Consider the following 26,920-nt stretch of genomic DNA (forward strand, 5'->3'; position numbering starts at 1 on the left):
CAATTTAATCCTTTTCTAATAGAAATAACTTAGAAGGCTAAAGGGAATTTTTTCCTCCCCAACAGACTGAATGATGACAGAGAAAATGGAAAGAATGTAAGACATCACTTACACCATCATAGTGCCAGAGGAGACTTCTAGACATCAATATTTTAACCCATCAATGGGCCTCCCCTGGTGGTGCAGCGGTTGAGCACTGGGCTGCGAAGCTGCCCGCAGCCTCTGCAGCACCGGTTCAATCCCTGGCCGCCGGCGAGGGTCCCACATGGTGCACAGACCTCTCCTGCCACCCGCTGCTCCCCTTAGCAGTGTGTTTCGCCAGTCTGCCTGTTCTGTTCTCCGCTCTGGCTCTGGTGAATTCTCTCATCCTCCCATGATTCTGACTGTACCCAGCACTTGTATAAATGAATAAATAAAATCTTTTTAAAAAATTTTTGATCCATCAAGATCTAACACTCCAGAGAAAATGCTGCCAAGCATGCAGGTAGCGTATTCTTGACAGTCCAACAATCCCATCCCAAACTCAAGAGCTGTAAGGGCCCTACCCCACACCCCCATGCATTCCACAGAAGGAATTTTTGCACTACTGCAAAGTTTAAAATTCCATGACAACCTCAAAAAGGGAACACCCCTAATGGATTACCACAGATGGAATTTCTTAACCATGAGCTCCGCATCTAAGGCGGTGGGGTAAAGAATGTTCCAGCGTATATGGCTATGACACCATGTGATTCATATGGTCTCAATCTGTATAATTTGGGTGTCAGGTCTACAATCATAATTCTGGTGTGAGGTCTGTAATCACATTCAATTTCTTTCATTCTTTGCTGCACACCCATTCCAGTTATCTCTACTTTATCCTCTAATTGCAGGGATGAATGAGAGATTAAACTGCACATCAGTGTTCTACATCCTTTTCATATCTCTTTCCCTGTCTTAAAATTACTGGCTCAGCAAAAGAAGGAGGAAGGGAGAAAGTTGTGAGAAGAGAAAGCAAGAGAGAGGGAGAGAGAGGGAGAGAAAGAGAGACAGAGAGAATATCTACCATCCTGATTACCTACCAGACTCTTCCTTTGAAAAAATGTATTTATCAATTGAAGGAGCAAGATCAAGAACTGACGCATCATTCAGGTGAATCAGCTATCACACGTGACTTTTTCACCATCGTTTTACTTTACAGAACATTTCGGTCTATGATTCCATAGTCCAGGAAGCCAAGCCACTCCTCTGTAGGGAGGTGGGTATTATGAGCCCCCCTTTTACAGATGGGAAAACTGAGGCACAGACTCTGTGCTCTTTTCCACTATACCATATTGCCTTTTTATTGGGAGAGACTGAAGGTCCACACAGCAAGATGACTCTGCTGAGCAACCTCAGGGGACCGTTCGCTTAAATATCAAAGGGTACAGCTCAAGGAGAGGGGACACTGGAAAGCACAGCCGAGGTAGCTTTTATTGTCCTTACAGAAAAAACTTGAATCATTGAACTCCAATGGGACCATCAGCCTTGTGTGTTATATAAACAAGGGGCAATCGTTTGTTTCTTGCAAAATTGTATACTGTTCTAGTACAGACAGCATTACAGACTCTATACTATCCCCATCACTGAATGACAGCAAGGCTGCAGAAAGGCACACTCTCCTGATGATTCCAGCTGGCATGTTCACGGTGCATTATTTATTATTATTTGTAGAGAGGAAACTGTCCACATGTTCCCTTGGGAGGGGTGAGGAAGATATCAATATGAAGTTACCTGGGCAGTGAAATTCAACATGTCAGTACTGATGTGACTAATGCCAATTTGGAGGAATTTCCTGATAAAAGGCCACATTGTCCACCGCCTGCCTGAACCATCCTCCGCCAATGAAGATCCGGGAAAGAGCAAGCCCAACTATTTATAAAGGTCACTTGTACACCACTCTGCAAAGGGCTGTCCCTTAACATAACTCATTTTATTATGCAACCAGCTGGGTAGGTGCTTGACACTATGATACCATAACTCTCCCAGTTCAGGTTCAGGAAACTGAGACCCTGTGAGACTAAGAGGTTCGCCTAAGGGCACCCACTTCCAATCCAATAATTAAATTGGTTTGTTCTCTTTACATAAACAACCCATTCAAATCTTGATGCAACAACAGAGCACTTCACGGCAGACAAGAGAGCAAGGTCAATCTGAGCCCACTTCCCAGGACAATAGCTACTTGGCCCAGCAGAGATCCTCTCCAAAGCGCTCCCATTTGCACACAATCAGCGGGCTGGACTTGCTGAAGGTAAAATGTCACTTGCCCAGACTGGGTGCAAGGGCGGCTGGGGCAATCCTGTTTCGCTTTGGGCGTGCACTCTGCCCACAGTACTTCAGCTCAGCTCTTCCACACCAAGTGGATCTTCCTTCCTAGACCTTATGTACCTGGAATGGCAAGGGTTAAGCCATCGTTGAGAGGGGCAAGGAGAGGCTGCACCTCCCAGTCCTTACATTAGTCCACAACAAACGCAGAAGGAGAACCTCTCCTCCTCTTGACCCTGAGTCCCTCACTTCTCCAGCAGACCAGCGGCCCACACTACTCTCAGTGGCGCCTTTCAGGTCCTAGTTTCAGGAATCAAATGAACCAAGGAGCTCAGGCTGAACCTCTCCATGCCAGAATGGCTCCTGCTTTCTTCTGCATAAGTGAAAATGTGGCATGCTTTTGCTTCTGTCTGCACATCTGCAAGTAGCCTTCCAGGCCACCGCAGGTATACACATGGCAGAGCCATCAGCGTCTGCCCTCACTCCCCGCGGTAAGGACTCAGCAGCGCCGGGGCTCAGTGCCTTGGTAAGGGCTCTTCAGGGGCTTCAGTCCTTCCCTGGTGTCTGCCTCAGCTCACCCCAGTGACAACCACCCTTCAGTTCTTAGGAGAATAGTCTATGATAAATACCAGATGCTTAAGAGCTATTATCTTGTTAATAATAACACCCTTACAACTTAGGTCAGGATCTGGCATTATTATCATCTACATTTTCCAGACACAAATATTGATATAAAATGCTTAAGTGATTTCTGTTGCCTTAAATAAAGCGTGACCAGATAACAGCAAATAGGAAATAAGACCTAAGTGTTCCAGTCCCAATCCACTATGGGGACCGCTACACCATGCTCACTCTAAGAAGGCTAGGTGTTTACTTTTGACTGGTTCCAACCTGGATTGAAAATCCTATTTCCAGCAGTGAGCTCCAGAAAAAAACTGAATATGCAAACATGCGCCTGACCAGGAAACACATTTGCATATGAAATGAGGGGTGATTGACTAAGATCATTTCACTTATTTGACCAACACCTGTTGGGGGTCTGCTCTCTACCTTTAAGGCAAATACCAGGGTCATCATGAATCATCATTTAAAATAAGTATGCCATCACTTGGGGAAACAAAAGGATGGAAAAAAGGAGATGCAGAGGCGATGGATACTCCCCCAGCATTGGTTACAGGTGTAACAGGGTGGTCCCCAGGAAAGGGGGAGGTTCCCTGCCCCACCCAAGGGAGGGTGGAGCTGAGCAGGAAGAGGAGAAGCTGCAGAAGAGACTGAGAAGGAAGCAGGATGGAGCCAGGAGACCTGGAGGAGGCGGATGGAGCCAGGAGACCTGGAGGAGGCGCATGGAGCCTAGAGACACGTGAAGAAACTGCGCTTGTCTTTTGGTCGTGGACTGGGTGACACAGATGTGGGTGAGACCCGTGGGGAGGTGACAGTGGCAGCTTTTATCTTGATGTTGATTTTGTTCTTTTCCTTCCGGGCTTGTCTGGTTGTTTCTGACCCTTTTCTGTGGGTCCCCACTGGAAGATGCTTTAGACTTGTGGCAGATTTGGCAACCATGAAGATTTAGGACTTATAGGACAGGGAGAGGGGCAGCCCAAACCCCGCAAACCTGCCTATTCTAAATGGGTTCTGCCATCCGCCGCATCAACACAAAACATAGGAGACTTTAATGGGAAGGAACTTTAATACAATTTGGAAACAATACAGGAAAGGCAAAGAATCTAGTTTCTAAATCAAGCACCCAAAGTGACCCGTCCCCTCGTGGGTAAAAGTCCATCCAAATGGGATTGGCCCAGAGCAAGGCCCCAAAGCCTGCCCCAAGTCTAAAGCATCTTCCAGTGGGGACCCACAGAAAAGGGTCAGAAACAACCAGACAAGTCTGGAAGGAAAAGAACAAAATCAACATCAAGATAAAAGCTGCCACTGTCACCTCCCCACGGGTCTCACCCACATCTGTGTCACCCAGTCCACGACCAAAAGACAAGCGCAGTTTCTTCACGTGTCTCTAGGCTCTATGCACCTCCTCCAGGTCTCCTTCTGGCTCCATCCTGCTTCCTTCCTCAGTGTCCTCTGCAGCTTCTTCTCTCCCTGCTCAGCTCCACCCTCCCTTGGGTGGGGTAGGGAACCTGGAACCTCCCCCCTTCCTGGGGACCACCCTGTTACACTCCCAGCCCTGAATAGTGCTCTCAAATCTGTAGATATTGTCCATCCTTCTTACCCTACGGAACCCAAACCATCAGCTTTCTCTCTGCTTTCCCAGACTGACAGAACTTATAAAAACTGTACATCAGATCACAGGGTTCCCCATCACACAACCCTCCAAAGACTTCCCACTGCATTGAAAATGAAATTCAGGGCCTCCCCGGTGGCGCAGCAGTTGAGCGCTGGGTTGCGAAGCTGCCCGCAGCCTCTGCAGCGCCGGTTCGATTCCCGGCTGCTCCCTGGCCACCATAGGAGGGTCCCACATGGCGCGCAGACCTCTCCTGCCGCCCGCTGCTCCCCTCAGCAGTGTACTTCGGTCCTTCTGCCTGCTCTGCTCCCCGCTCTGGCTCTGGTGAATTCTCTCACCCTCCCGCGCTTCTGACTGTACCCAGTGCATGTATAAACGAAACAAACGAACAAACAAATAAATAAAACATGCCTCTATAAAAGAAAAAAAAATCATTAAAAAAAAAAGAAAATGAAATTCAAACTCCTCACCCTGATAGACACAGCCCTCAATACCTTGCTGGTGTGGGCCTGGCCTCCCAGCTCCACCACATGCGCCCCCAGCCACAATAACATACAATTCCTCACATGTATGCTGATAGTTGTCATCTGTTTCTCTCCCTTCCCTCCACCCCTCCCATTCCTGTGTCTTCAGATGTCCAGTTCTCCCTGCCTGAAATTCACTTCCACCTCCTCTTTGCCAGGCCAGCCACCAATTCACATTTCTGATCCCAGTCAAACATCTCTTCCCCTAGGGGGCTTCCCTCACCCAGGAAAGCTGAGTTAGCTGCCATCCTGAGGCTTTGCAAGGCATCCAGGGGGTCTCCCCATAGTAGAGCATTGTTCACACCGTGTCTGCCCAGCCCACTCTTTGTCTTTCTCCAGGAGACTGTTGAGAGCCCCAAGGGGGAAGGGGCCAATTGCAGCTTTTCCAGCTATTATGGTGAAGGTACTGTAAAATTTCAGGGACCCCCAGCCCCCACAGGCAAGAGAGCAAAGCCATCTTCACAGTGGGCAGCAATAGGCTGCCTGGAGGTAAATCCAGTCTTTTCACACCCACTGAGGATCAAGGAGTCGAATAAAAAAAAATACATTAACAATGGGTAACCAGCCTTTGCAGCTCAGCAAGGCATTCTTTAGGAAGGAAGAAGGCATTGCCTTCCTCTAGCTAGCATCAGCATATATTTAGCCAGAACAACTTAGAAGTAGAGGCCCCTCCTCGCAAGAAGAATTACATTCTTAATGTCAATGACTCACAGTTCCTACCCAAATAAAGTAAATTCAAATTTGTGTTTATCGGAACAGCTCTAACAGAGTAAAATCTGTCCCACTGCTTCCCAGGCTGGAGTGCTCCCTTTGATGATCTAATAAACTCTTTGTCTAAGCTATTGCTGAGACTTTATTTTCAGTTAACAATATCACTAGCACCTAGAATCAGCCCTGATACAGAGCCTGCACCCAGTGCACGTTCAATGAATGAATAAGTGATATTGTAACAGGGTAATCCCCAAGGAAAAGGGAGGTTCTAGGTTCTCTGCCCCACCTTAAAGGGTGCAGCTAACTGGGAGAAGCTAGACAAGACTGGGAGAAGGAAGGCGATCCGGAAGACTTGGAGGAGGCTAGTGGAGTGGAGACATGTGACGAAGCCCTGCTTGCTTCTCGGCCTTAGACTTGTACCAGGGACGAGAGGGACATAGAAGGAGACACTTGAAAGAGACAAAGACATGGGTGAGCGCCCCAGGGGGGAGGCTGACAATGGCAGCCTTCATCTTGACTTGTATTTTGCTTTTGCTCCATTCCTTCCAGAAGTGCCTGGCTCCTTCTGCCCTTTTCCTGTGGGTCCCCACCAGAAGGTGCCTTAGACTAGTGGCAAGTTTTTGGGCCTCAGGCCTATCCTGTTTGACTGGGCATTTACCCACAAGGGGATGGGTAATTTGGGGTGTTTAATTGGAAACTAATTTAACTATATTATTTCTCTTCTCTTTACTGCACACTAATTGTATTAGTTATTCTCTATTGAAGGTCTTATGCACTAGAGTATGTTTTGTCTTGATGTAGTGAATTGCAGAATCTGTTTAGAGCAGGCAGACTTGGGGGTGCTGGGGTACCCCTCAACCTGCCCTGTAGCAAAATGAATGGAATCATCCTCAAATTCTACGTGGTAACATCTGGGCAGTATTTGTGGAAGCTTATTTACTTTTATGCAACTGCTGAATTCAAAACCTGAGTGACTTGCTTAACTATAGTCCAAATTCCCAAGAATGATACTACATGTTAAATATTTATCCACAGTCTATTTGACTTAGTAACAACTAGTCTTATAATTACACATTATTGTTTGAATAAAATTGATTAAGCTGCTTTCTGCCCTAGTAGTGCTTACTACTAAACAATCTATTCCCTTTTTATACCCTTTTTCGTCTTGTAAATTTTTGTTTGCATTGGGGTACAGGAGAAGGTCTGGGATAATGTGGCCCTGGGGAATGCCCCTTCAGGGACATGTCCATTCGAATCTTTGTGGGAGCATTTTAGGAACTTCCTTTTTTTCTTGGAGCTACCACCTGCCCTTCAGAGTTGTTCCCCTCCCCCTGTACCTCCAGGAGGAGAATTTCCTCTTTTTCTTTCAGACAACCCTATTCCCGCCTCTTCCTGGTCCCTAATGAGATCCTCTTTGGGGGAGGATTTCTTCCTTCTGAGGAGACCTCTACTGCCAGCTGGCTCTTCAGCATCACCATGAACTAGCTTCTTCAAAAAGGTTTTCTTTTTCTTGGGTTTGGAACAAGAGAATGGTGGGTCTACCATTCCATTCTCCTCAGGGGTTACTATTTTTTCTTCTTTTGGGGTGTTTCACATGTGTCCCCACACTCCTCTGGGGTACTGCTGCGGTTTTCTGAAGAGGTGAGGGCATGGCAGCCATGCCCTTTCTTTTCTTTCCTCAAGGTTTCTTCTGTTTCCCCACATCATCAACTCAGCAGCCACTTCCCCTCTCTGAACCACTGCCACCCTCAGGACATCCAGATTCACCAGTTGAGTCTCTTCAGTTTCATAGAAGGACAGTTGCTCCTCAACTTGTTCTCAAATTTTCTCCCAAAATCCATTTGTGGACAGCTGGGAGAAGCAATCGATTCATGCATTAGTGGGCCAGGTATTGGGAGATGTGGCCCTTTTTCATGGCAGCTGCCTGGCCAATGAAGGTGGAGTGGAAAATGAACCCATCCTTTGGCGTGTTCCACCTTGTCTTGGAGGCCTTGGGCTCTCTGCAGGGCTCTGGAATCACTCAGACACCATCACCCCCATGGCACAGAAGCCTGAATAGGCCAGGGTGGCCTCATCGGCCATCACTATGAACAGTGTATATCTTGAATAGCTCAGGTTCTCTCTCATCCATGACATCAATTAAAAAAAATCACACTGCAGACATATCTATGGATTTCTGATCACAGACCCCACCACTGACAACGCTCCAGGACTCTGATCTTGGGTCCAAAAAAATAAACAACAATAAAAATGCTATTTTAAAAAAACGGCTTGTACTTAAAATCTAGTTTTGCTCATTTAAAAAGATAGCTTCCCATGATTTTGTTCACAGATGGCATTTAAACATGTACATTGAGGCTGAATTCTGAGTAGTCTGTCTTCATGTATTCCCGTCCAGGAACCTGCTTGTTCATACATGGAGAGAAGGTATTTTTGATATTCCTGCTTAAAAGCTGGATTGGATGAGAATGGCCACTGAGTGGGTGGCAGGACGTGGCATAAACAAGAACTGCCTGCAATGCCTACTGGAATCCTGAACTTCCTTCAGGAGGTAAGCCAGGCTCTCACTCTCCTCCCAGGCTTTGCCATTGCTGCTCCCACTTTCCAGATCACTCCTGTTCCTTCTTATCAACCAATATACACGAGTGCTCCTTCTTCAGGTAGCAGGTGAGATCTCCCAGCTCCAGCTACCGTCCAACAAGGTCCCTTTCCTGGGAGCTCCCCTAGCTTTCAGCACCCCAGGTCCGGGGACCAAAGTCTTGTCTATTTCTTTACTATTTCTTCCACCATGAGTTACATATGAACCAGAACAGGGACTCTCTTCCTCATCAGCATTTCCCCAGTACCTGGCACAGAGCCTGCCATCTGGCTGATGCTTCTTGAATGAATGGCGTCCAGATTCTCAGGCATGTGTTCCTAAAGTGTTGTCTATCACCTGAAAATAAACGTATCTGCACACTCTCTGCTTACCAGAGGGAAACAGAACATATTAAACATTGTTGGGGCCTTTATTAGAAACTGGAGTCCACTTGGGGAGAGTTCTATTTCCGAAAAGCTATAAAGACATTAGGGAGGGTTCAGAAGATAGTGGGGGGCACAGAAAATAAGGTTGAGTCCTCAATACATAGGGTGAGAAATCTGTCCCCTGACACAAATACAGCACTCACAACACTAGCTACACAACCCAAACAAAGCCACACACAGTTCCTGGCCACCTTGGGAGGTGGCTAGGGAGAGAAATAATGCATAGTAAAGATAAGAGAGGACCACAGAACAAAAGTCCAGGCTTGGACATTTCTTCTAGTTGATGCCAAGTCCTCAGCACATTTCTCCTACTCCCCACCAATGATTGAGAAAAAAACCTAATTGTTACATATTTAAACCTAATTTGTGCTACTGAACATAAGCCATGTCTCACACATAAAAGCAGCAGAGAAAAACAAATAAAAATGTCAAATTGTTCCAATACTAACTAGGAAGTTAAAATGTTCCAAATGACAGAATGAGTCAAATTTTGATTCCAACAAGTCTTTCTTGCACTTGCTTTATGGGTCCAGTTCTGTCCGAGGTACTAGGAATCCAGAGAGAAATGACAGGGTCCCTGAGTTCAAGAAGCTTATAATATACGAGGGAGAGGGATACAAAGCAAAAGGAAATCGACAGACAATGCAAAGAGCATAGGACAGCACTCCCAATTTAGGGATGTAGGTTAATGAGGGCGATCACAGAAGAAGTACGCTACTTCTCCAAAATCATTTACTGTGCAAAAAAACACCGTAAACAATAAACAGACCTAAGAGGACCCAGACAAGCCCTATTCTCTCTTCTCATGGTTCTCAAACTTGCAGGTCATCTGGATGAACACCCCCATTCTTCGTTCAGGCCCTTGATGGTTGGCTCCCTTGGGCTCTTCTTCTATGCACCATGTTATTTTGATAACACAGGGCTTAAGGTTGAGGAAATAATTCGAGTGTGTGAAAACAACCTCTCCTATCACTTAGCACAGAAGGGGCTCCATCAACACCTGTGCTCATAGTGAAACTGTTCACAATAGTGAAAAGGTGGATGCAACCACCTGTCCAGCAACAAGTGAACGGAGAAGGAAAATGTGTTCTACACAGACATGATAGTTCATTTTTTGTGTCAACTTCACAAAGGGCTAAAAGGCTAACTGCACAGGGCTAAGGAATGTCCAGATCTTTGATAAAACATTACTTCTGGGTGTGTCTGTAAGGGTGTTTCTGGAAAAGGCAAGCATTTTTTTTTTAGATTTATTTATTTATTTATACAAGCACTGGGTACAGTCAGAAGCGTAGGAGGGTGAGAGGATTCACCAGAGCCAGAGCAGGGAGCAGAACAGGCAGACTGACGAAACACACTGCTGAGGGGAGCAGCGGGCAGCAGGAGAGGTGTGCGAGCCATGTGGGACTCTTGCCAGAGGCCGGGGATCGAACCGGCACTGCAGAGGCTGCGGGCAGCTTCGCAGCCCCGCGTTCAACCGCTGAGCCACCGGGGAGGCCCAAAAGGCAAGCATTTGAGTGAGTTAGTAGACTGGACTGAGGAAAGAAGACAGCCCTCGTCAAAGTGGGCACATAATTGAAGGCCCCAAGAGAACAAAAAGGCAGAGGAAGGGTCAATGCACTCTTTTTTGGCCTGGGACATCCATCTTCTTCTGTCCTCTGACATCTATCTCAGCTCCTGGTTCTCACACCTTTGGGCTCTGGAACTTACAGCAGCCCCAAACCCTCAGGAGTTCTGCCTCAGACGGAGAGTGACAGCATCACCTCACCTCATTCTCAAGCTCTCAGACTTGGTCTACATTATACCATTGACCTTCCTGGTTCTCCAGTTTGTAGATAGCAGATTCAGTCTCTGTGACCACATGAGTCAATTCCTACAATATACATTTCTTTCCATTTCTGAATCTATTGGTTCTGTTTCTCTGGAGAACCCTGATTTACACAGCCTACCATGAAATATTAATCAGCCTTTGAAAGCGAGAAATTAGTGACATGCTACGATATGGGGGGACCTTGAGGACATTATGCAGAAGGAAACAAGCCAGTCACAAGAGACAGATAGTATATGATTCCATTTACATGAGGTATCTGAAGTAGGCAAAGTCATGGAAAACGTGGAAGGGGGGGTTCCCTGGGGGTGTGGGGCAGGAATGAGGAGTTGTTTAATGGGGTCAGAGTATCCATTTCACAAAATGCAAAAGTTCTGGAGATTAGCTGCACCACCATGTGAACCAAGCAGTCCTGAACCATACGCTTAAAACCGGTTAAAACGGCAAACTTGTTGTTATGAGTATTTTATCACAGTTAGAAATAAAAGCATTTCTAAAAAGGATCCGGCTTTAAAGTTCCATGGTCATGAACCACTAGCCCAGGAACAAGAGGTTATGGCCTACAAAGGCGCCAAGTGTGTAACTTGCGTACAAATACATTACTCCAAGTAACGAAAGCTTCCCCATCTAATGCATAAATAGGAAAACACGCACTATTTCCAACCTTCTACTCATGGGGAAGTAGAAGGATATGAGAGGAGAGGAACACACTTCTTAAAACTCTTCTTGCCTTTGTGGGGAAAAACAATACAAGACATCTTATTTAGGTCACAGCAGTTACTGTAAACATCATAAGGAAAGCTTATTAATAACAGCCACCCACAAAGGACCTGGTTTCAACCATGGAGTGTCATGAAGTTAGTGGAAGGAAGGCTGGAGGAAAAGTGCCTGGATTTTAGAAATTAGAATATGAGCATCCTTTTCTAGTTCCATTTAGATTTGCAAACAGAGCTGATATTTTAAATAAGGAATTTGGACTAGATGGTGTCGAGTCCAGAGGGGCTTTGACTCTAAATCATAATAACTAATCACTTTCTTTTCTTTTTTTTTAAAGATTTATTTATTCGTGCATACAAGAACCGGGGTACCAGCTAGATGCTTGGGAGGGTAAGAGGATTTACCAGCAACAGAGCAGGGAACAGAACAGGCAGACTGACCGAAATACACTGCTGAGGGGAGCAGCGGGCGAGACGGGAGAGGTCTGCTGCACCACATGGGACTCCTGCTGGCCTGCCGGTATCGAACCCGCGCCACAGAGGCTGTGGACAGCTCCACAGCGCAGCGCTGAACCACCTGTGCCACCAGGGGAGGCCACTAATCACTTTCTTGACTAAAGCATAAAGGTCAGAGAAGCATCCTAAACATTTATGCCAATCCTTGCATCTGCTACCAGCAAAGGAGGCCTCCCACCTGAATGTATCGGTGAGGACTCGTGGAAATGCACGGGGCAAGGCCCTGCCAATGGCTTGCTCTGTGACCTTGAGTAATGGCTGTCTCTCTGTGGGCCCCATCCCTTCCTCCCTGTAATGGGAAGGCTGGACCCAATGGTTAGTATGGTACCAATCAGCCGTTATCCTCTCTGATTAAGAACCCGAGAAATCAGGACCTCCCTGGTGGTGCAAGGGGTTAACTCTCAGCACTATGAAGCTCTTGGCAGCCACTGCAGCAACAGTTCGATCCCCAGCCAGGAAGCTGACCCACATGGCACAGCAGACCTTTCCTGTCTTGCCCACTGCTCCCCTCAGCAGTATGTTTCAGTAGATCTGCCTGTTCTGCTCCCCACTCTGTCTCTTGTGAATCCTCTCACCCCCCGCACCTCTGGCCTACACTCCAGCTCTCGTATGCATAAATAAATAAATCTTTAAAAAAAAAAAACCCAGATGGTCACGCATGGAGAAGGTGACCACACACATGCCACAGAATTGCACGCTCCGACATCATTAAAGTGGTCAATTGTCATGTTGTATATTTTATCACAATAAAATAATTTTAAAAACCTGGAAAGCAAAAGCAGCCACTGAGCAATAGTTCAGTATTGCTGGCAACTGAATGCTTCAACAAGAGGGCTGTGGACCTGGCTTTTAGTTCTTTTTTTTTAATCACGGAAACCTTAATCCCTAAAGAAACATACAGATACACCAGAGACAGTGCTACATCAGGGAAATGCAAATTAAAACTACAATGAGATACCATCTTACACCAGTGCGAATGGCACATATTAAAAAAACTAGCAACAACAAATGTTGGCGAGGTTGTGGAGAAAAAGGAACTCTCCTGCACTGCTGGTGGGAGTGCAAACTGGTCCAACCACTATGGAGAGCTGTGTGGAGATTTCTTTTTTTTTTTTTAAGATTTATTTATTTATTTATACAAGTACTTGGTACAGTCAGAAGCACAGGAGGGTGAGAGATTTCACCAGAGCCAGAGTGGGGAACAGAACAGGCAGACCGATGAAGCACACTGCTGAGGGAAGCAGCAGGCGCAGCAGGAGAGGTCTGTCGCGCCATGTGGGACCCACGCCTGCAGCCAGGGATCGAACTGGCACTGCAGAGGCTGCAGGCAGCTTCACAGCCCAGCGCTCAACCACCGCGCCACCAGGGGGAAGCCCTGTGTGGAGATTTCTTGACCTACTAAACATAGAGCTTCCATATGATCCAGCAATTCCACTCCTAGGTATTTACCCAAAGGACACAGAAACATCCATTCCAAAGGGCACCTGCACCCCTATGTTTATAGCAGCACTGTTTACAATAGCTAAGCTTTGGAAACAACCCAAATGCCCAAAAATAGATGACTGGATCAAGATGTGGTACATATACACCATGGAATATCACTCAGCAATCAAAAAAGATAAACACATGCAGTTTGCAGCAACATGGATGGAGCTGGAAGGGCTCATGCTCAGCAAAATAAGTCAGAAAGAAAAAGAAAAATACCGGATGGTCTCACTCATAGCAGGAATTTAGAAAACCTAAATATGGGACCAGGAAAAAGACTAATTAATACAAAGTAAAAATAAAAATCAACAAGCAACTATAAACCAGAGACACACTACCAGGGTGGTGGGGGGGGGGAGAGAGGAAGGATTCAGGTCAAAATAAGGGGGGGGGAGCAATTGTATGGGGAATATAACCAAAATGAAAATGCATACATTGTGCAAAAATGAAAAATGATGTAAGAATTATATAAAATAAAATATTTTTAAAAAAGGAGAACTTTTCATAGAACAGTAACTCCCTCAATATGGTTACTCCCTCCCCATCACCATTTGAGCCTAATCCGTGTCTCACAGGCTTTCCTCCATGGAGCTTCCCTGACTGGCTGGGGTCAGGCGGATGCACCCCAAAATCTCAGGCTCAGCAGAGCAACCACCCTCAATTCATCCAGCCATGTAAACTAAGCAACTCAACTTCCGGATCAAAAGCAGGGGAACAAGTTTATTATCTTGAACCAGGTTTTCATATCCTAGAGAGAGGCTTCTGCACTGAAAATCAATACAAGATTTTTCAGGGTATTCAGTTTTGTCACTTGTCTGGAGACAATGGCATCAGAAAAGAGGATGAACTGTCTTCCTTCTCCTCCCTTTCGGTGCCTGCTGCCCTTTAAAGACGTGCTCTTTGTTCCATAAATTCAAAGGTTGCTTTTATGTCCAGTGGGGTGGAGGCAGAAAGCTGTGGGCTTTTTAGATGGTGAAATCTGTCAAAGTTCCAGGTTCTTGTGCTACAAATCAGGTCATTCTATACAGTCCGGACCCCCAATTCCATAGGGGAAATAAAAAACATCTATAACTCAAAGGAACTAGCAGTAATAGGTCAATGCACTTGATTGGTCATGAACCACTGGCAGGGACACGGGGTGGAGCCTGGAGGCTGAGAAGGCAGAAGGGCACAGAGAGGTGGCCCGACCCTCTCACTCACACCACACTCCTCTGAGCAGATACCAGCACAAAACTGGTGTCCAAGATAGGGGATGCCCCTGCCCACCTGCTCTGGAACGGCAAAGGGCTCCCTCAGAAGTCTCACCACCACCCCCTTCTCCACCATACAGTCATCTACTCAAATCCAACCCACCAGAGGGTCAAAACGCTTGCCGCTCCCAGCTCACTCCCAGCATTCCCGGGTGTGGAAGGGCCCGCGCTTTGCCCTTCCCTTCCTTCTCAGACATTGTCTCCTCAAGAGAAGGCCGCCGGAGGGAAAAGGAAGGCCAGGCTGCCAATAAGAGAAGAAGAGGCACGAAGGGAGAAAGGAGGCCTCCAAACAGAGCATGGGTGTGTAGAAGTCGAGCTGGGGAGGACATCAGAGAAATTTCCTTGACCCCAAGAGAAAACTGGGGGCCTAAAAGCACACAGTTCATTGACAACCACGCTGGTGGAGACGGCAGGGCGCCTCCTCACTTAACAGTTCTGGAGTCTCTGAGTCCTTCGAAAGCTGCTGAAACCTATGGATCCCATCCACCAAGAAAACATGTTTTGATGCATAATTTCTTGGGTCCCGTAATGTCTCCAGGACAACATCTCCCCCAATTGCCTGATGACATGAATCACCTAGACACCTGTCTACAATTCAGAATCCCAAGCCCTTCCTACAATTCTGCGCCATCGGATCTGGGGTGGGGTTAACCTATTTATTTATTTTTTTTTTGACAAACTGTACAGGTAACTCTTCACTTTAGGAAGGTCTAAAAAGCAATGTGTCAGGACAGGGAGTCCCTAATCCGGCTGTGCATTAGAGTCATTTGAGAAGATCTACCAAATCTACTGAACCACATCCCCCTGGTGAAGGTGGCTGTGTGGCAGGGGATGCTGATGCCCGTGAAGGTTTGGGAACCATTTTGGGTCCTTTGACCCAAAACAAATAATCCACGTCTGACTCCATCCAGGCTGCCTCTTTGGCAGGTGGCCTGGCCAGGGCCCCAACGGCCCTGGTGGGCACTGGGTCTCCGCTGCTAGATGTGCGACCAAATGAGCACATGCTTCACGCCTGTAAGTCTGGCTCCTTGCAGTCAACCTGCTAAATATCACCTCCTAGAAGGCAGGAATTTCTGTTCTGTTCACTGTTGTATCCTCAGTGTCTACACAGCAGTAGCTACCTTATAAAAGGCTGTGTAGATATTGAGTGAATTAATGGACAAATTAATTAAAGCATGGATTAGTGGAACCCAAATCCAGTAAGTGGGAGTATGACTGTCAGACAAATGTGTGATTCTCTAGATTTCTGTGGCAAGTGCTCTAACAAGAACCTTCTCTCTGGAATGATCAATATGAAAATGACTCCTACTTTAGCAACATTATCAATATCACCATTCCCCAAATTCTAGGCAGCTGGCACTGTCTTTAGTGTTTTCTATACATTATCCTATGCCATCTTTAAAAGAAGCACGTGAGATAAATATAAAACTCTCCATCTTGGAGAGGCTTATGTAGGTTATTGGCCTGAGAACACATGGTGAGGAACTTTGATGTGAACCCAAGTCTAAAATCCATGTTTTTCATCAGGTAGCCACTTTTACCAGAAGATGGCCTTTTGTGAAATACAATTATATTCTAAACTAAATTAGTCATATTTAACCCATATGGAGGGCTGCTATCATTCTAAGGGCACTGGTATTGGTTACAATTTCAAAGAGCATTTCACGAAACCTAAGGATACTGAGCCCTGTCATTTTTTTTTTTAATTATGAAGATTTTTTTTTAAGATTTATTTATTTATTTATACAAGCACTGGGTACAGTCAGAAGCACAAGAGGGTGAGAGAATTCACCAGAGCCAGAGCAGGGAGCAGAGCAGGCAGAAGGACCGAAGTACACTGCTGAGGGGAGCAGCGGGCGACAGGAGAGGTCTGCGCACCATGTGGGACCCTCGCCCAGTGGCCAGGGATGGAACTGGTGCTGCGGAGGCTGTGGGCAGCTTCGCAACCCAGCGCTCAACTGCTGCGCCACTGGGGAGGCCCTGAGCCCTGTCATTAAGTAACACATTTATTGAGCACCGGTTTTGTGAAAAGGGCCCTAGTTGGAGATGAAATCTAAGCAGGTGAACAGTTAATCATGGGGTTTATTCAAAGTAACCCATGGATATTGTCAGATGGGTAACCTGGAAGCCCAGGGCAGGGAGTTAGCAGTCCTGCTGGGAAGTTTGTAAAAGACAGCTTTCCTGGAGGACTGGGGTTTAGCTTGGAGGTGAAGGATTATAAAATGCAGAAATAATAGGTAGCACATTCTAGATCAAGGAATGCTTGGAGCTGGAGCAGAAAGGTCAGGTAGAAGATGCCCCATGAACGATGCTTTCTGTATATTCTCTTTTATTATGTCATTAATATCAATTATGCCCACTGCAGAGAGAATAGAAGGTCCCAATAAAAACTCCACTTATTCTATAACCGAGAGATTCCTTTTGGATTCTTTCAGGATTTATTCTAAGCGTATGTGTATATTTACTTAGACAAATGAGTCTTGTCTGCACGCATTTATATTTACTGATTTATACAGGCATATATGTATCTTCATATATGTCCATTTATAAAATACTACTAATGTTTGTGAAGGCCGATGAGGATTGCAAGGCAGTACAGAAAAAGTTTGCACACCCACAATACAAAATCCCCTCTCCCCTTTGTTACCCGGAAGTCCACACCCTCAACGCACAATGAAAATGATTGTGCAGAAAATTATTTCATAACATTGAGAAACATTCTAACATGATGAGAAAAAAAGAGCAGATTATGGCATATACTATTCCACGATCCCACATGTAGATTGAAAGATGGTCAATTTCCCACATACATGTGTCTTACAGTAAGCAGGGAAAAGATACTGCAAGGAAAAATCTCAAAAAGTCAACCCAGCAGTGGAAGATATTTTCTTCTATCTGCTCTTATGATTCCCCCAAGTGTCCCCAGTAGACCTGCATTAGTTGGTCATCTGCACAAAAGCCAAGCAATGAAACATAAGCCATACAGAAGCACACCAGTCAAAGCAAAACGGCCCTGAGCGCGCTGCTCAAGATGTAGCCTGGGGTTTTGAACCGCAGAAACAGATTTAACATTGACCAGAAGACAGAGCCAGCCAAGCTCTGGGGGGTGGGCCAAGCCCAGACTTGAAGGCTAGGATTGGGATCCGCCGTGGAGGCGGCGGCGGGTGGGTCGGGTCCGGACAGCGAGCGGGGCTGCGGGCTGGGGAGGGGGCTTTCCCGGGCCCATCGGGCGGCGCCACCCCAGCGCCGGCTCCCACCCGCTGCAGAGCGCCGCTCGGCCGCCCCCGGCGCCCGGACCCCTCCTGGCCGGCGTCCCCCACGGGCGCCCCGGGCAAGGGGGCAAGCCCTCCGCCGCCGGCCCAGAAGGAGCTTTGTCATGCCCGGCGCCCCGCTGCTCTTCGCCAAGTTTCACCTTTGGTGACACAACTTTTCCGTGTTGCTTTTTTAGGCAACCGCCACATCACGAGGCTCATGAGCACACCGAGCTTTGGAGGCGACCCGCCCGCCAGATGCACAGCGCCGGGGACGCTGGTTAACCCGCCCGCCGAGCGCGGCCGCCCGAGCCCCGCTAGTGCGGTGCCCAGCTCGCCTGGCGGCCACCCGAGGCTCCCGGGAAGGAGAGCATCCAGGAACGCCCACCCCACCGGCTTCTAGAAGGGCTCCCGTTGTTCCCCAGAGCCGTGAAAAGCACACACCGAGGCAGGAGCTCTGGGGAGCGGTGATGTGCAGCGAACCCCCCCCCAAGGGGAGAGGCTAGCGAACCCGGAGAGAAATCAAAGGCAAAATAAGCAGGTCAATTCCCACTACTTTCAAAGTCAGGCTTGAAAGAAGATTCTGAAAATACCCATCGGCATAGTCAAGAACTGCACATGGCCTGCCTTCTTTCAGCTGTTTACTTCTACTTTCAACAGAAAGATAAATATTTTAAGAACTCTGTTTACAAGTCCCAGCTCAAGAGCAGTAGAGCTGCCACACCTATGTAACTGGGGGGGATGTGTGAGAAGTGGGTTTCACGTTTGTTATTAAACTTACCTATAACCATGCAGCAGCCCCGTCACTGTTAATTACGGCTGTTAAACATAGGTTGTGCAGCCCAGAGAAACACGACATGATTCCTAAGTTTGAGGACTATAATTAATATGCTCCTTCAAGGCGTGTCTGTGTTAACAAGATATATTTTTGGAAATATTATCTAACTGAAGGCAGCATAAATAGTATAAAAAATAAAGCTCGCACTTTTTTTATTTTTCCATTTAAAATGAGTTATATAATAAGTAGTGAAAGGCATCTTCCATGGAGCCACACTTGAAGGGGGGATTTATGTCGCTGGGGTTAATATAGCAATCAAGGGAGAAAATTCCAGAAATGGACTCCTCCAAAGAGTTCAGCATACCCCATGGAACCAACCCCACTGGGTAAATGAAAACCACTGACATCTGTTGACAAGAAAAGGAGGAAGAGAGAACAGGGTTGAGAAAGAATGACAGAAGAGAAAGGAGGTGTTATTCGGATGCGAGACAGACTGGAAGCATATGCCATGTAATGGGGGGCAAAAATAAACAGCTGGAGTTCTACCCACCAGTGAACTCAGAGGAAATGAAATCTCTAGAAGGCAGGTACAACAGGCTCCCAGACAGTTCTAGAAAAAAAGTACTGAGCCACGGTTTTCAGACAGAGGAGGCTTAAGTCTTCAAAGGCAGAGTCCTGAGACCCCGTAGAGATGGTTCAGAGAAAGGGCCAAGCGGGGGGCAAGGCACCTTCAAAAGTGGAAAGTCAGATTGTCCAAGGCCAAAGGGGAAAGAAGGGGCACCCCTGAAGTAGGACGCTGTTTCCTATCCTGTCCGTACGCCCGAGCTGAACACAGTGCCCGCGATGCAAAAGTCACTCAAGAAATGAGCCGAGCATCTGTGTGCTGAACCAAGACCGCAGCCCTGCAGCGGCCACGCATGTAAGCTTGTAAACACCCGGAGTAGGTCCACTTTGCAAAGGGGAAATCATCTTATCTTTGTGCAAGCCTGGATTAGACAGGACTCAGCGGCGCCACCTCTGGCGGGAGTATCACATAATGGCTCCAAGGGGGCTCAAAGGCTTCCTTACTGCGCCATCTAGCAAGGTGAGTGACCTCAGGCAGCTTCCATCTCCCAGCTTAGGTTTTTCCATCTGTCAAATGGGAGTAATAAGAGTATGCATGTCTAGCCTCCGTGGATTTTTATCAAGATTTCTTTAGCTATTTTGTGTCAAATCTCTGGCATATGGTGAATGTGCCTGTCTAGAACTCTGACCAAAATCACTTCCCCAACCCATCCAGGTGTCAGAAAGTCAATCATTGACATAATTCCTTTGGGTTAAAGCTCTGCCTACCGCAATCCTGAGTTAAAATGTAAATATCCCCAGGCACCTATTAGATTAAGCCACAAGGAATCAATGACAGAGCCTTTCTCCTCCACCACACAGCTTTCCTACAAGACAAACCAGAAATTAACGCAGCACAGGGCCAGTGAGTTTTGATGTGTGGGGTGCATGCATTCCACAACCATTTCTATATACCAATGCTTGGCATGACAATGCCAAGCACTGTGCTGGCACCATGCAACCCACTATCTCTGTGACCTCCTACAAACTACGGAAGCTCTGGAAACTTCAATTTTGTCATCTCTAATGGCCATAAATATGAATCAAAACTTCATTTGACTGTCCTCGGAATAGAATGGGCTATAGGTAAAATAATGTAGGCCTTGTAAATAGCAAGCTACCACAATAACAACAATAACTGCTCATTACCGTTCTTGTTATGAAACAATGAATAACACAGAGGGTGGCTTACAGAAACTCCTTACCTCACCTAGATCATTCAAGAACTACTCAATGGGGGCCCATCAACCCCGAGCCTGCTCAAAACCCCTAATGTGTGGCAGAGTGGGGATCTTCCAAGAAACCAGGGGGGAGACCTAGAGAAGGGATGTCAAGCCAGAAAGGAAGCCGGCTGAGAGGGGAGGGAATCAGACACTCCGAGTGCATTCAATGCGTGACTGCATTAGTTTCACACCAATATCAGGCAAAACAAATACAGAATGAGAGAAATCACAACGTCAGTTGCGAACTGGGACTAACGAGAGAAGTCTATATAAGAACTTCAGGGGAGACCAAAACATTCAATATCTTGATTTTGGTGCTGATTGTATGGCTGTAAATCTTCCTGAAAATTCAACAAGCAGCATATTTCACATCTGCACATGTGACTGTATATCATCTCCCATTGTGAAAAACAAATTTGGGCTCCTACTATTGTTGTTTTTAATGAACTCTTTGCTAATTTGGACTCTGACCAGACCTGTCTCTCACCAGAGTTTTTCTTTCTCCCCATGCCCTACTGACAGACATTCCTTTGGGACAAAGTGATTGCTCACACCAAAGCTTAAGTCCCTGCAGAGAAGGCTAACCAATAGCAGGCAGATCAAGCAAGTGACCCAACTCAGTCCAGTCCTACAGCACCTTCTAGAATGTCAGCCCAAACCTTGCACTGACCAAAGCCAAGGGTGCTGGCCATTGTAGGAAAAGCCACAAGGACACTGCCTATCTTCTGCTCTGTTTCTGCGGGGGAGGGGACACTAATACTATTTCCATTGGAAAATCAATGTCAAAAGTAATTTAAAAGGGCAGAGGCAAGAGTGGCCATGAGAACTGCTTTACAGTGAGCTCAGCATCCAGGAACTGTACAATAAGTTCGGCTTAGTGTTTATTACAAACCCAGATCCTTAATAAAATGGGCCATTGCATAGCCACTGTGCCCCAAGTATTGAAAATTTTTCAATCTGAAGGCTGTCTTCTAACATAAGCCCCTCCCCCATCCCCTTTCAGGGTTCATACCCTGGAAAACACTACTTTAGAGCAAAATCAATAGTGAAGCTGTTCAAGGAGAAATTAGACCAGCAAGCTGGTGGACATCATTACTAGATACTATTTCACTTCCTTTAGGAAATTAGTCCATTTCCCCAGAACGCCACATCCCTCAGAAATGCTTCATCAAGTGACAGCATTCACCAAAGTGATAAAATGCCACATTAAGAAAATGTCAGAAATCTGATTCAAGGTTGTAAAAATGGTGTATCACAAATAGACAAGCTACATTTCAAGTTGATGAGACTAAGATGAAGCACGTTAATGCAGGACAATGAACTTGAAGCCCTCAGCCTGTGCTGAGACATCCTGGTGCTAAACATGTCCTCTGGATCAGGAAACCTGCACTGGTGTCTGCACACGCTGATGGACACAGAAGCGGGCCTTCTCTGCTAACTGTGCAGACCGCTGCATGCACCTCGTCTTCACATGGCAAAGATCATGTTAAGCTTCCTAAGGTAATAGATAGGTAGGTCCTCCTCCTCCCACCACACTTTAATTCATGTTGTTTTTTTCCTCCTTGAAATTGTTAAATCTTAGCAATTATTTCCTATTCCTCTCAAATTGCTTGACTCCAAAAATATAAGTCATAATGAGACACAAGAAAGCCTTTTCGTTGGAAATAGCTGAAGAGCCGCACATATTCCGGTAGATCTGTGTGGACTGCAATTCCCAGAATGAGGAGTTTATTTGAACATAAAACAGCACAGCTGCAAAGAGACCTGGACTGTTAACAGTTTCATCTCCCTACTCAGGAATCAGCCCTTCTGCTCACCACCAGACCCCCTGATGCCGAGTCTCTTCCCTTCTGTTCTCTAGGCGAGGACCCTGACCTCTCCATCACCCCCATGACACCCCACTTTCTACCTTTCCCCCAGGCCCCAACCAGCACCCATTGCCACATCCCACCTCACCCACAGCTGCAGCCCAAGGAGCTACCATCACTCCTCTTACCACCTTGAACAATCCTGGAAAGCGATTTGGCGGAAGTAACAATACTAAGTAAGGGTGAAGATATGGTCCCCCAATTTGATCCCCCCCTCTAATTTCTGCCTGTCAGTGAGGAAGCCACACACCAATAGAAATAATAATGAAGAGAATGTGGGGCCATCCTCTGCACCTATACCCCAAACTGACTAACCTATCTGATTGGAGATCTCCCTGGCCAAATCCCCTCACTGCAGCTGGGAGGAAGAACAGGAGGAAAAACACAGAAGAAAATTGGGGCTTCGATACTTCATAAAACCACCAGCCCATGATGATCTAGTTACAAGGTTAAAAAAAAAAAAATCAAGCCCCTACACAGTAGGTTGTTTATGATTGTTCATTTTTAATGAGTGGTCACCAATGGGTAAAATACTTCTAAACACCTGCTTCACGTGGCCCAAGACTGAGAAAGACACTTAACAACCTGTGACAGAAATTCACCAAGACCTAGAGGTCTTTTTGGAATGGACTCAGGGGTCAGGACTCAGTATGCTGGCTGCATGACCGCAGTATCCTAGCCTGCTTAGATTTTGTAGAGAGGTAACCAGAAAGGCCTGGAAGTAAACAGAGCTGAGCTTTCCCCTACATGCACGTGGGCACCGCCATCCACTGCAGCAACAGCTGTGCAAGGGGCCAGCTTCTGGCATCCCGCACGGAATTGTCCTCCTGCCCAGCAGCTGGCCAGCAGAGACCCAGCCCAAACTAGCACCATGTCACTAAGAGAACCCACATGGCCCTGACACTGGCCTGGATGTGATGGCAGGCTGGCTAGTTGTTGGAAAAAGCACACCCAGCTCCAAACATGTAGCTACAAACCCAATGACAGGTTTGAAATGGACTCTTGGTGGGCACTCCATCCCCAAATGCCTTGGTTTTATCAGTAGCAAGCTACACATTTCCCAAATGCCACAGGAGCAGCAAACCAGACAGAGTCTTAAGTGACTTTTCCAACAGAGAGTTGCTGAAAAGATCTTATGCGACAAGGTAGGAGCAAATATCAGCTTGAAGGAAGAAGCTATTAGGCTTTCTTCCCTGAAATGGAAATCAGTTCCCCTGTTAGGAGCTGAGCAGACCCAACGATCTACACTTTTCTGCCAATGTAAAAGTTAGCACAAAGCCTAAACAATTCCAGAAAGGTGACTGGCTGTACAAGAGGCCATCTTAACAGTCTGAAGCAGAATCAAGATCCCCTTTCCAAAAAAGAACAGCCTTATCTTGTCTGGTGACATTATTGAAAAGGGTATCAGAAAAGATCATTGTCCACCACTGGTCTTAACCCCATGAGTTGAAGAAAATGCCATTTAAAAAGACAACCAGCAACTTACATGGTCTGAAAGGCGTGCTTCAGTCAGCAGTACAAGATAACTGACCGATCACCTATTGTCTGCACTTCCAAACTCTGTAACACTGTTCTCTCTATAATCTACGTAGTTATGACAGGCTGTGGGCATGAACACGCAATGATGGGGTGGGAGGCAGAATTTAAACGAGCAGTAGGCCCTGAAAACAGATTAGGCATTTCCTGTCAACTGCTAGTACATTAGCGGACTTGACTCAATCATTTGCCACACCATTGTTCAAAATTACATGTGTGTAGGTCCAAGGTAAGGATAAAATGTTCAATCCTACATCACTAGGAATGTGCTCAAGAGTCCCTTAAAAATTCAAAACTAGTGTAAATTTAGAGGAAATTTGTAAATGACCAAACCTCTTCATGAATATGGTCCATACACTTTGTTGGTCAAAAATATAAACAGACCTGGTATTTGTCACCTTTAACATAAAAAGCAATCTTGAATTTTGAGTCAAATAAGATTTCCGAGATACCTGAGAGAAAATACAACTCTTAGGTATTCACTAGTTTGAAAGAGCTCTGATTCAACTGCCAACGGGAAGCAGAAATGGGACTCTGACCCTTAGCAGTCAAGATTCCAGTCTCTACAGGGAAGTAAACTCCCTTCTTAAAAGTTGCCTTAGAAAATTAATTTATTGTAATTACAACCATGATTCCAAATGCTAATGACACAATTGCTGCAAAGATACTGTGTTTCAAATGTGGTGAGTCAACTTAAAAAAATGTTGCCCTATACCTAGTAAATGTCAGTATTGAGTTACAGAAACCCACCCCAAAGCTTCCAAGTTTGTCGGTCCATTCTGGACAGTTACAAATTAAACAGCAACCCATATTCTGTGAATGAATTAGGTTTCAGGGTCCTCCCAAAGGCAGCCAAAAATAAGCCTCAGGTAACCAACCACCTGATGGAAATCAGGAATCAAAATTCCAAAGTCAAACTTGAAATACTTCCAGGTGCTAATGGAGAAACACACAGGTGTCTAAGTCAAGTGGGTATTACCATCATCAATCCCCTGTAACTTTTCTGGGCCCTCACTGAAAACTAAAACCTATTCACAACACTAAAGATGTCTTCTCGTAAGAACGGCTGTTTAAGACGCATTCCAATTAGAAAAGCTCTGGAAATGTGTAGCAGGAGTTGCAATTTCCAGTGACTGGATTTATCTGTGCTCCTCAGACAGTGGGTTCTCCTGGTTCCGAAAGGGTGAAGGCTAGCCTGGACCCAGGCCACTGGCAACATATCTGGAGACAACAGCGCCTTAGAACTGCAGATCTAACCCCCTCCTCAAACTTGCTGAACCTTTCCTCGACGCTTTGCCTAGTTGGAGGAGAAACCGCTTCATTTAGAAGTAAAAGAAAGGCCCTGAGCGGAAGACTTTGACAACTTTCCGCGGGGGAGGGATGGCGCTGGCCTAAAATCTCTGTAGAAAGCAAGCACGGAGAGATGGGGAGAAGCAAGAAGGAGATGAGAAAAAGGAATAGGAGGGAAGGGAGCCCCACAGGGTCAGGGAGGCACCGGGGCCCAGTTAAGTGAAAGCTGGGGCTCCCTATCCCCCCCCCAAGGTCCACTTGTGCAGGGTGGACTCTTCGAGGACCGCTGCGCTTTGGCGCGCCTGGGGCCCTCAGGGCGGTGCAGCTCACTCGAGCTCCTGCCGTGGCCATTCTGGACATGTGCACCGCGGCACCTGCTGTTCCCACTGCTCTACCACACCCCCTCTCTGTGCGTGTGTCTGCGCTGTGGGCTCCAGAGATGCAGTCTCTAGTTTCCATTCCGGAGCTAAGCCGGGTCCTCAGCGAGGCAACTGGCAGAACTGGGGGCGTGGAGAGGCGATGCCCCCTGCTTTGCGTTCTCCCTAGGGAAAGGAGCTCCGCTCCACTGCGCCTCGCAACCAGCGCGAGGCCCCAGGGCAAGACGCGCACTCCGGGGGACGGCCGCGGCGCGCCCCGGGCCAGGTGGCTGAACCTAGTGCGGGAAGGGAGGGGCAGCCCCCTCCCCAAGGAGGCCCGCTCCCACTGGGCACTACAGGCGAGGGGACAGCAGCCTTTGTTCTCCCGGGGCTTGGCGAGGCTGCGCTGTCAAGACGCAGCGCGGGCGGCGCCGGGGCACCGGGATTGCTCACTTTTGCACGCAGCGTGTGTAACATTACCAGCTTCTGCCTTGGGGGGGTGGGGGCTGGGAAGGTAGAGAGTTGGGGAGTAAGAGATGTAAGGCGAAAGGAGCAAGGGGGGAGGGGTGGTGCATCTCGGCCAGGCTCTTTGTTTGCATTGGGGGCGGGGAGAGGGTGTCGAAGGTGGGTTCGAGCTGGGGTTCTAAGAGGGGGGCAGATTCCTGAGTATGTCACCGTGTTGCACCCGCTCAGCACACATAGGCACACTCGCGCACACGCACACACAAGCACCCAAGACAGGCGGCCGGCCGGCAGCAGGCAGCGCGGCTCCGGGCGCTCGGGCTGCAGCGGCTCGGGCTGCCCGCAGCGCCACCACGGTGCGTCCAGAGGGGGAGTGGAAGAGGCTGGAGGCGCTCGCGGACCGACCGTTCCACGAGGAAGGAGGGAAAGTGGTGCAAACCCAGACCTCGCCAGCGGCTCCGCCCCCCCCCCTCGCTCGGGGTCGCGGAGGTCAAGGCCAGCTTAGGCTCGGGGCGGGAGGCCGGGGGCCGCGGGCGGGCGGCGCGCCCGGAGGGGCCGGGGGAGCGAGGGAAGGGCCGGCGGCGGGCGCGGCGGGAGGGCTTACCCTTGGAAGCATCTTTCTCCTCTTTGGGCTTGGTCACCTTTCCACTCATAGAGCCCAGCTTGCTCGAGCGGGGTCGCGCTGCACACGGAAGTCCTCGCCGCGCGGGCCGGACTTGGGGGAGTGATGCGGGCGGCAAGTGGCGACCGCGAGCTGCCCTCGGTGTGGCTCGGGGCAGGATCCGCTCTTCCCCAGCGCTGCCGCCGCCGCCGCCGCTGCCTGCGAGAGTGGGAAGGAAAGCAGAGGGGTGAAGGAGGAGCCGCCGCCGCCGCCGCCGCCGCCGCCTGCCTGAGCGGCCGGCCGGGAGGAGCCGCTCGCCTCGCTCGAGAAGTGAACAAAGCGGCGCGGCGCTCCCTGCGCGCCCCGCGCCCGCCGCCCCCCGGGC

At 47.7% G+C, this 26,920-nt stretch overlaps 1 protein-coding gene across 2 annotated transcripts in view; it reads right to left on the reverse strand.

Annotated features, from left to right (window-relative positions):
* Window positions 1–26,587, reverse strand: part of FGF13 (fibroblast growth factor 13) — a gene marked incomplete at both ends in the record, with an annotated part of 420,784 nt that extends 394,197 nt beyond the window's left edge. For both annotated transcript variants that reach the window (XM_084258532.1, XM_084258529.1), the window contains one exon: window positions 26,539–26,587. In XM_084258532.1, coding sequence (XP_084114658.1) covers window positions 26,539–26,587 — 49 coding nt within the window. The remainder of the gene's footprint in view (window positions 1–26,538) is intronic.
* Window positions 26,588–26,920: the final 333 nt, after the last annotated feature.

The sequence above is a fragment of the Talpa europaea genome (assembly GCF_964194135.1).
Source record: "Talpa europaea genome assembly, chromosome: X".
NCBI lineage: Eukaryota > Metazoa > Chordata > Mammalia > Eulipotyphla > Talpidae > Talpa > Talpa europaea.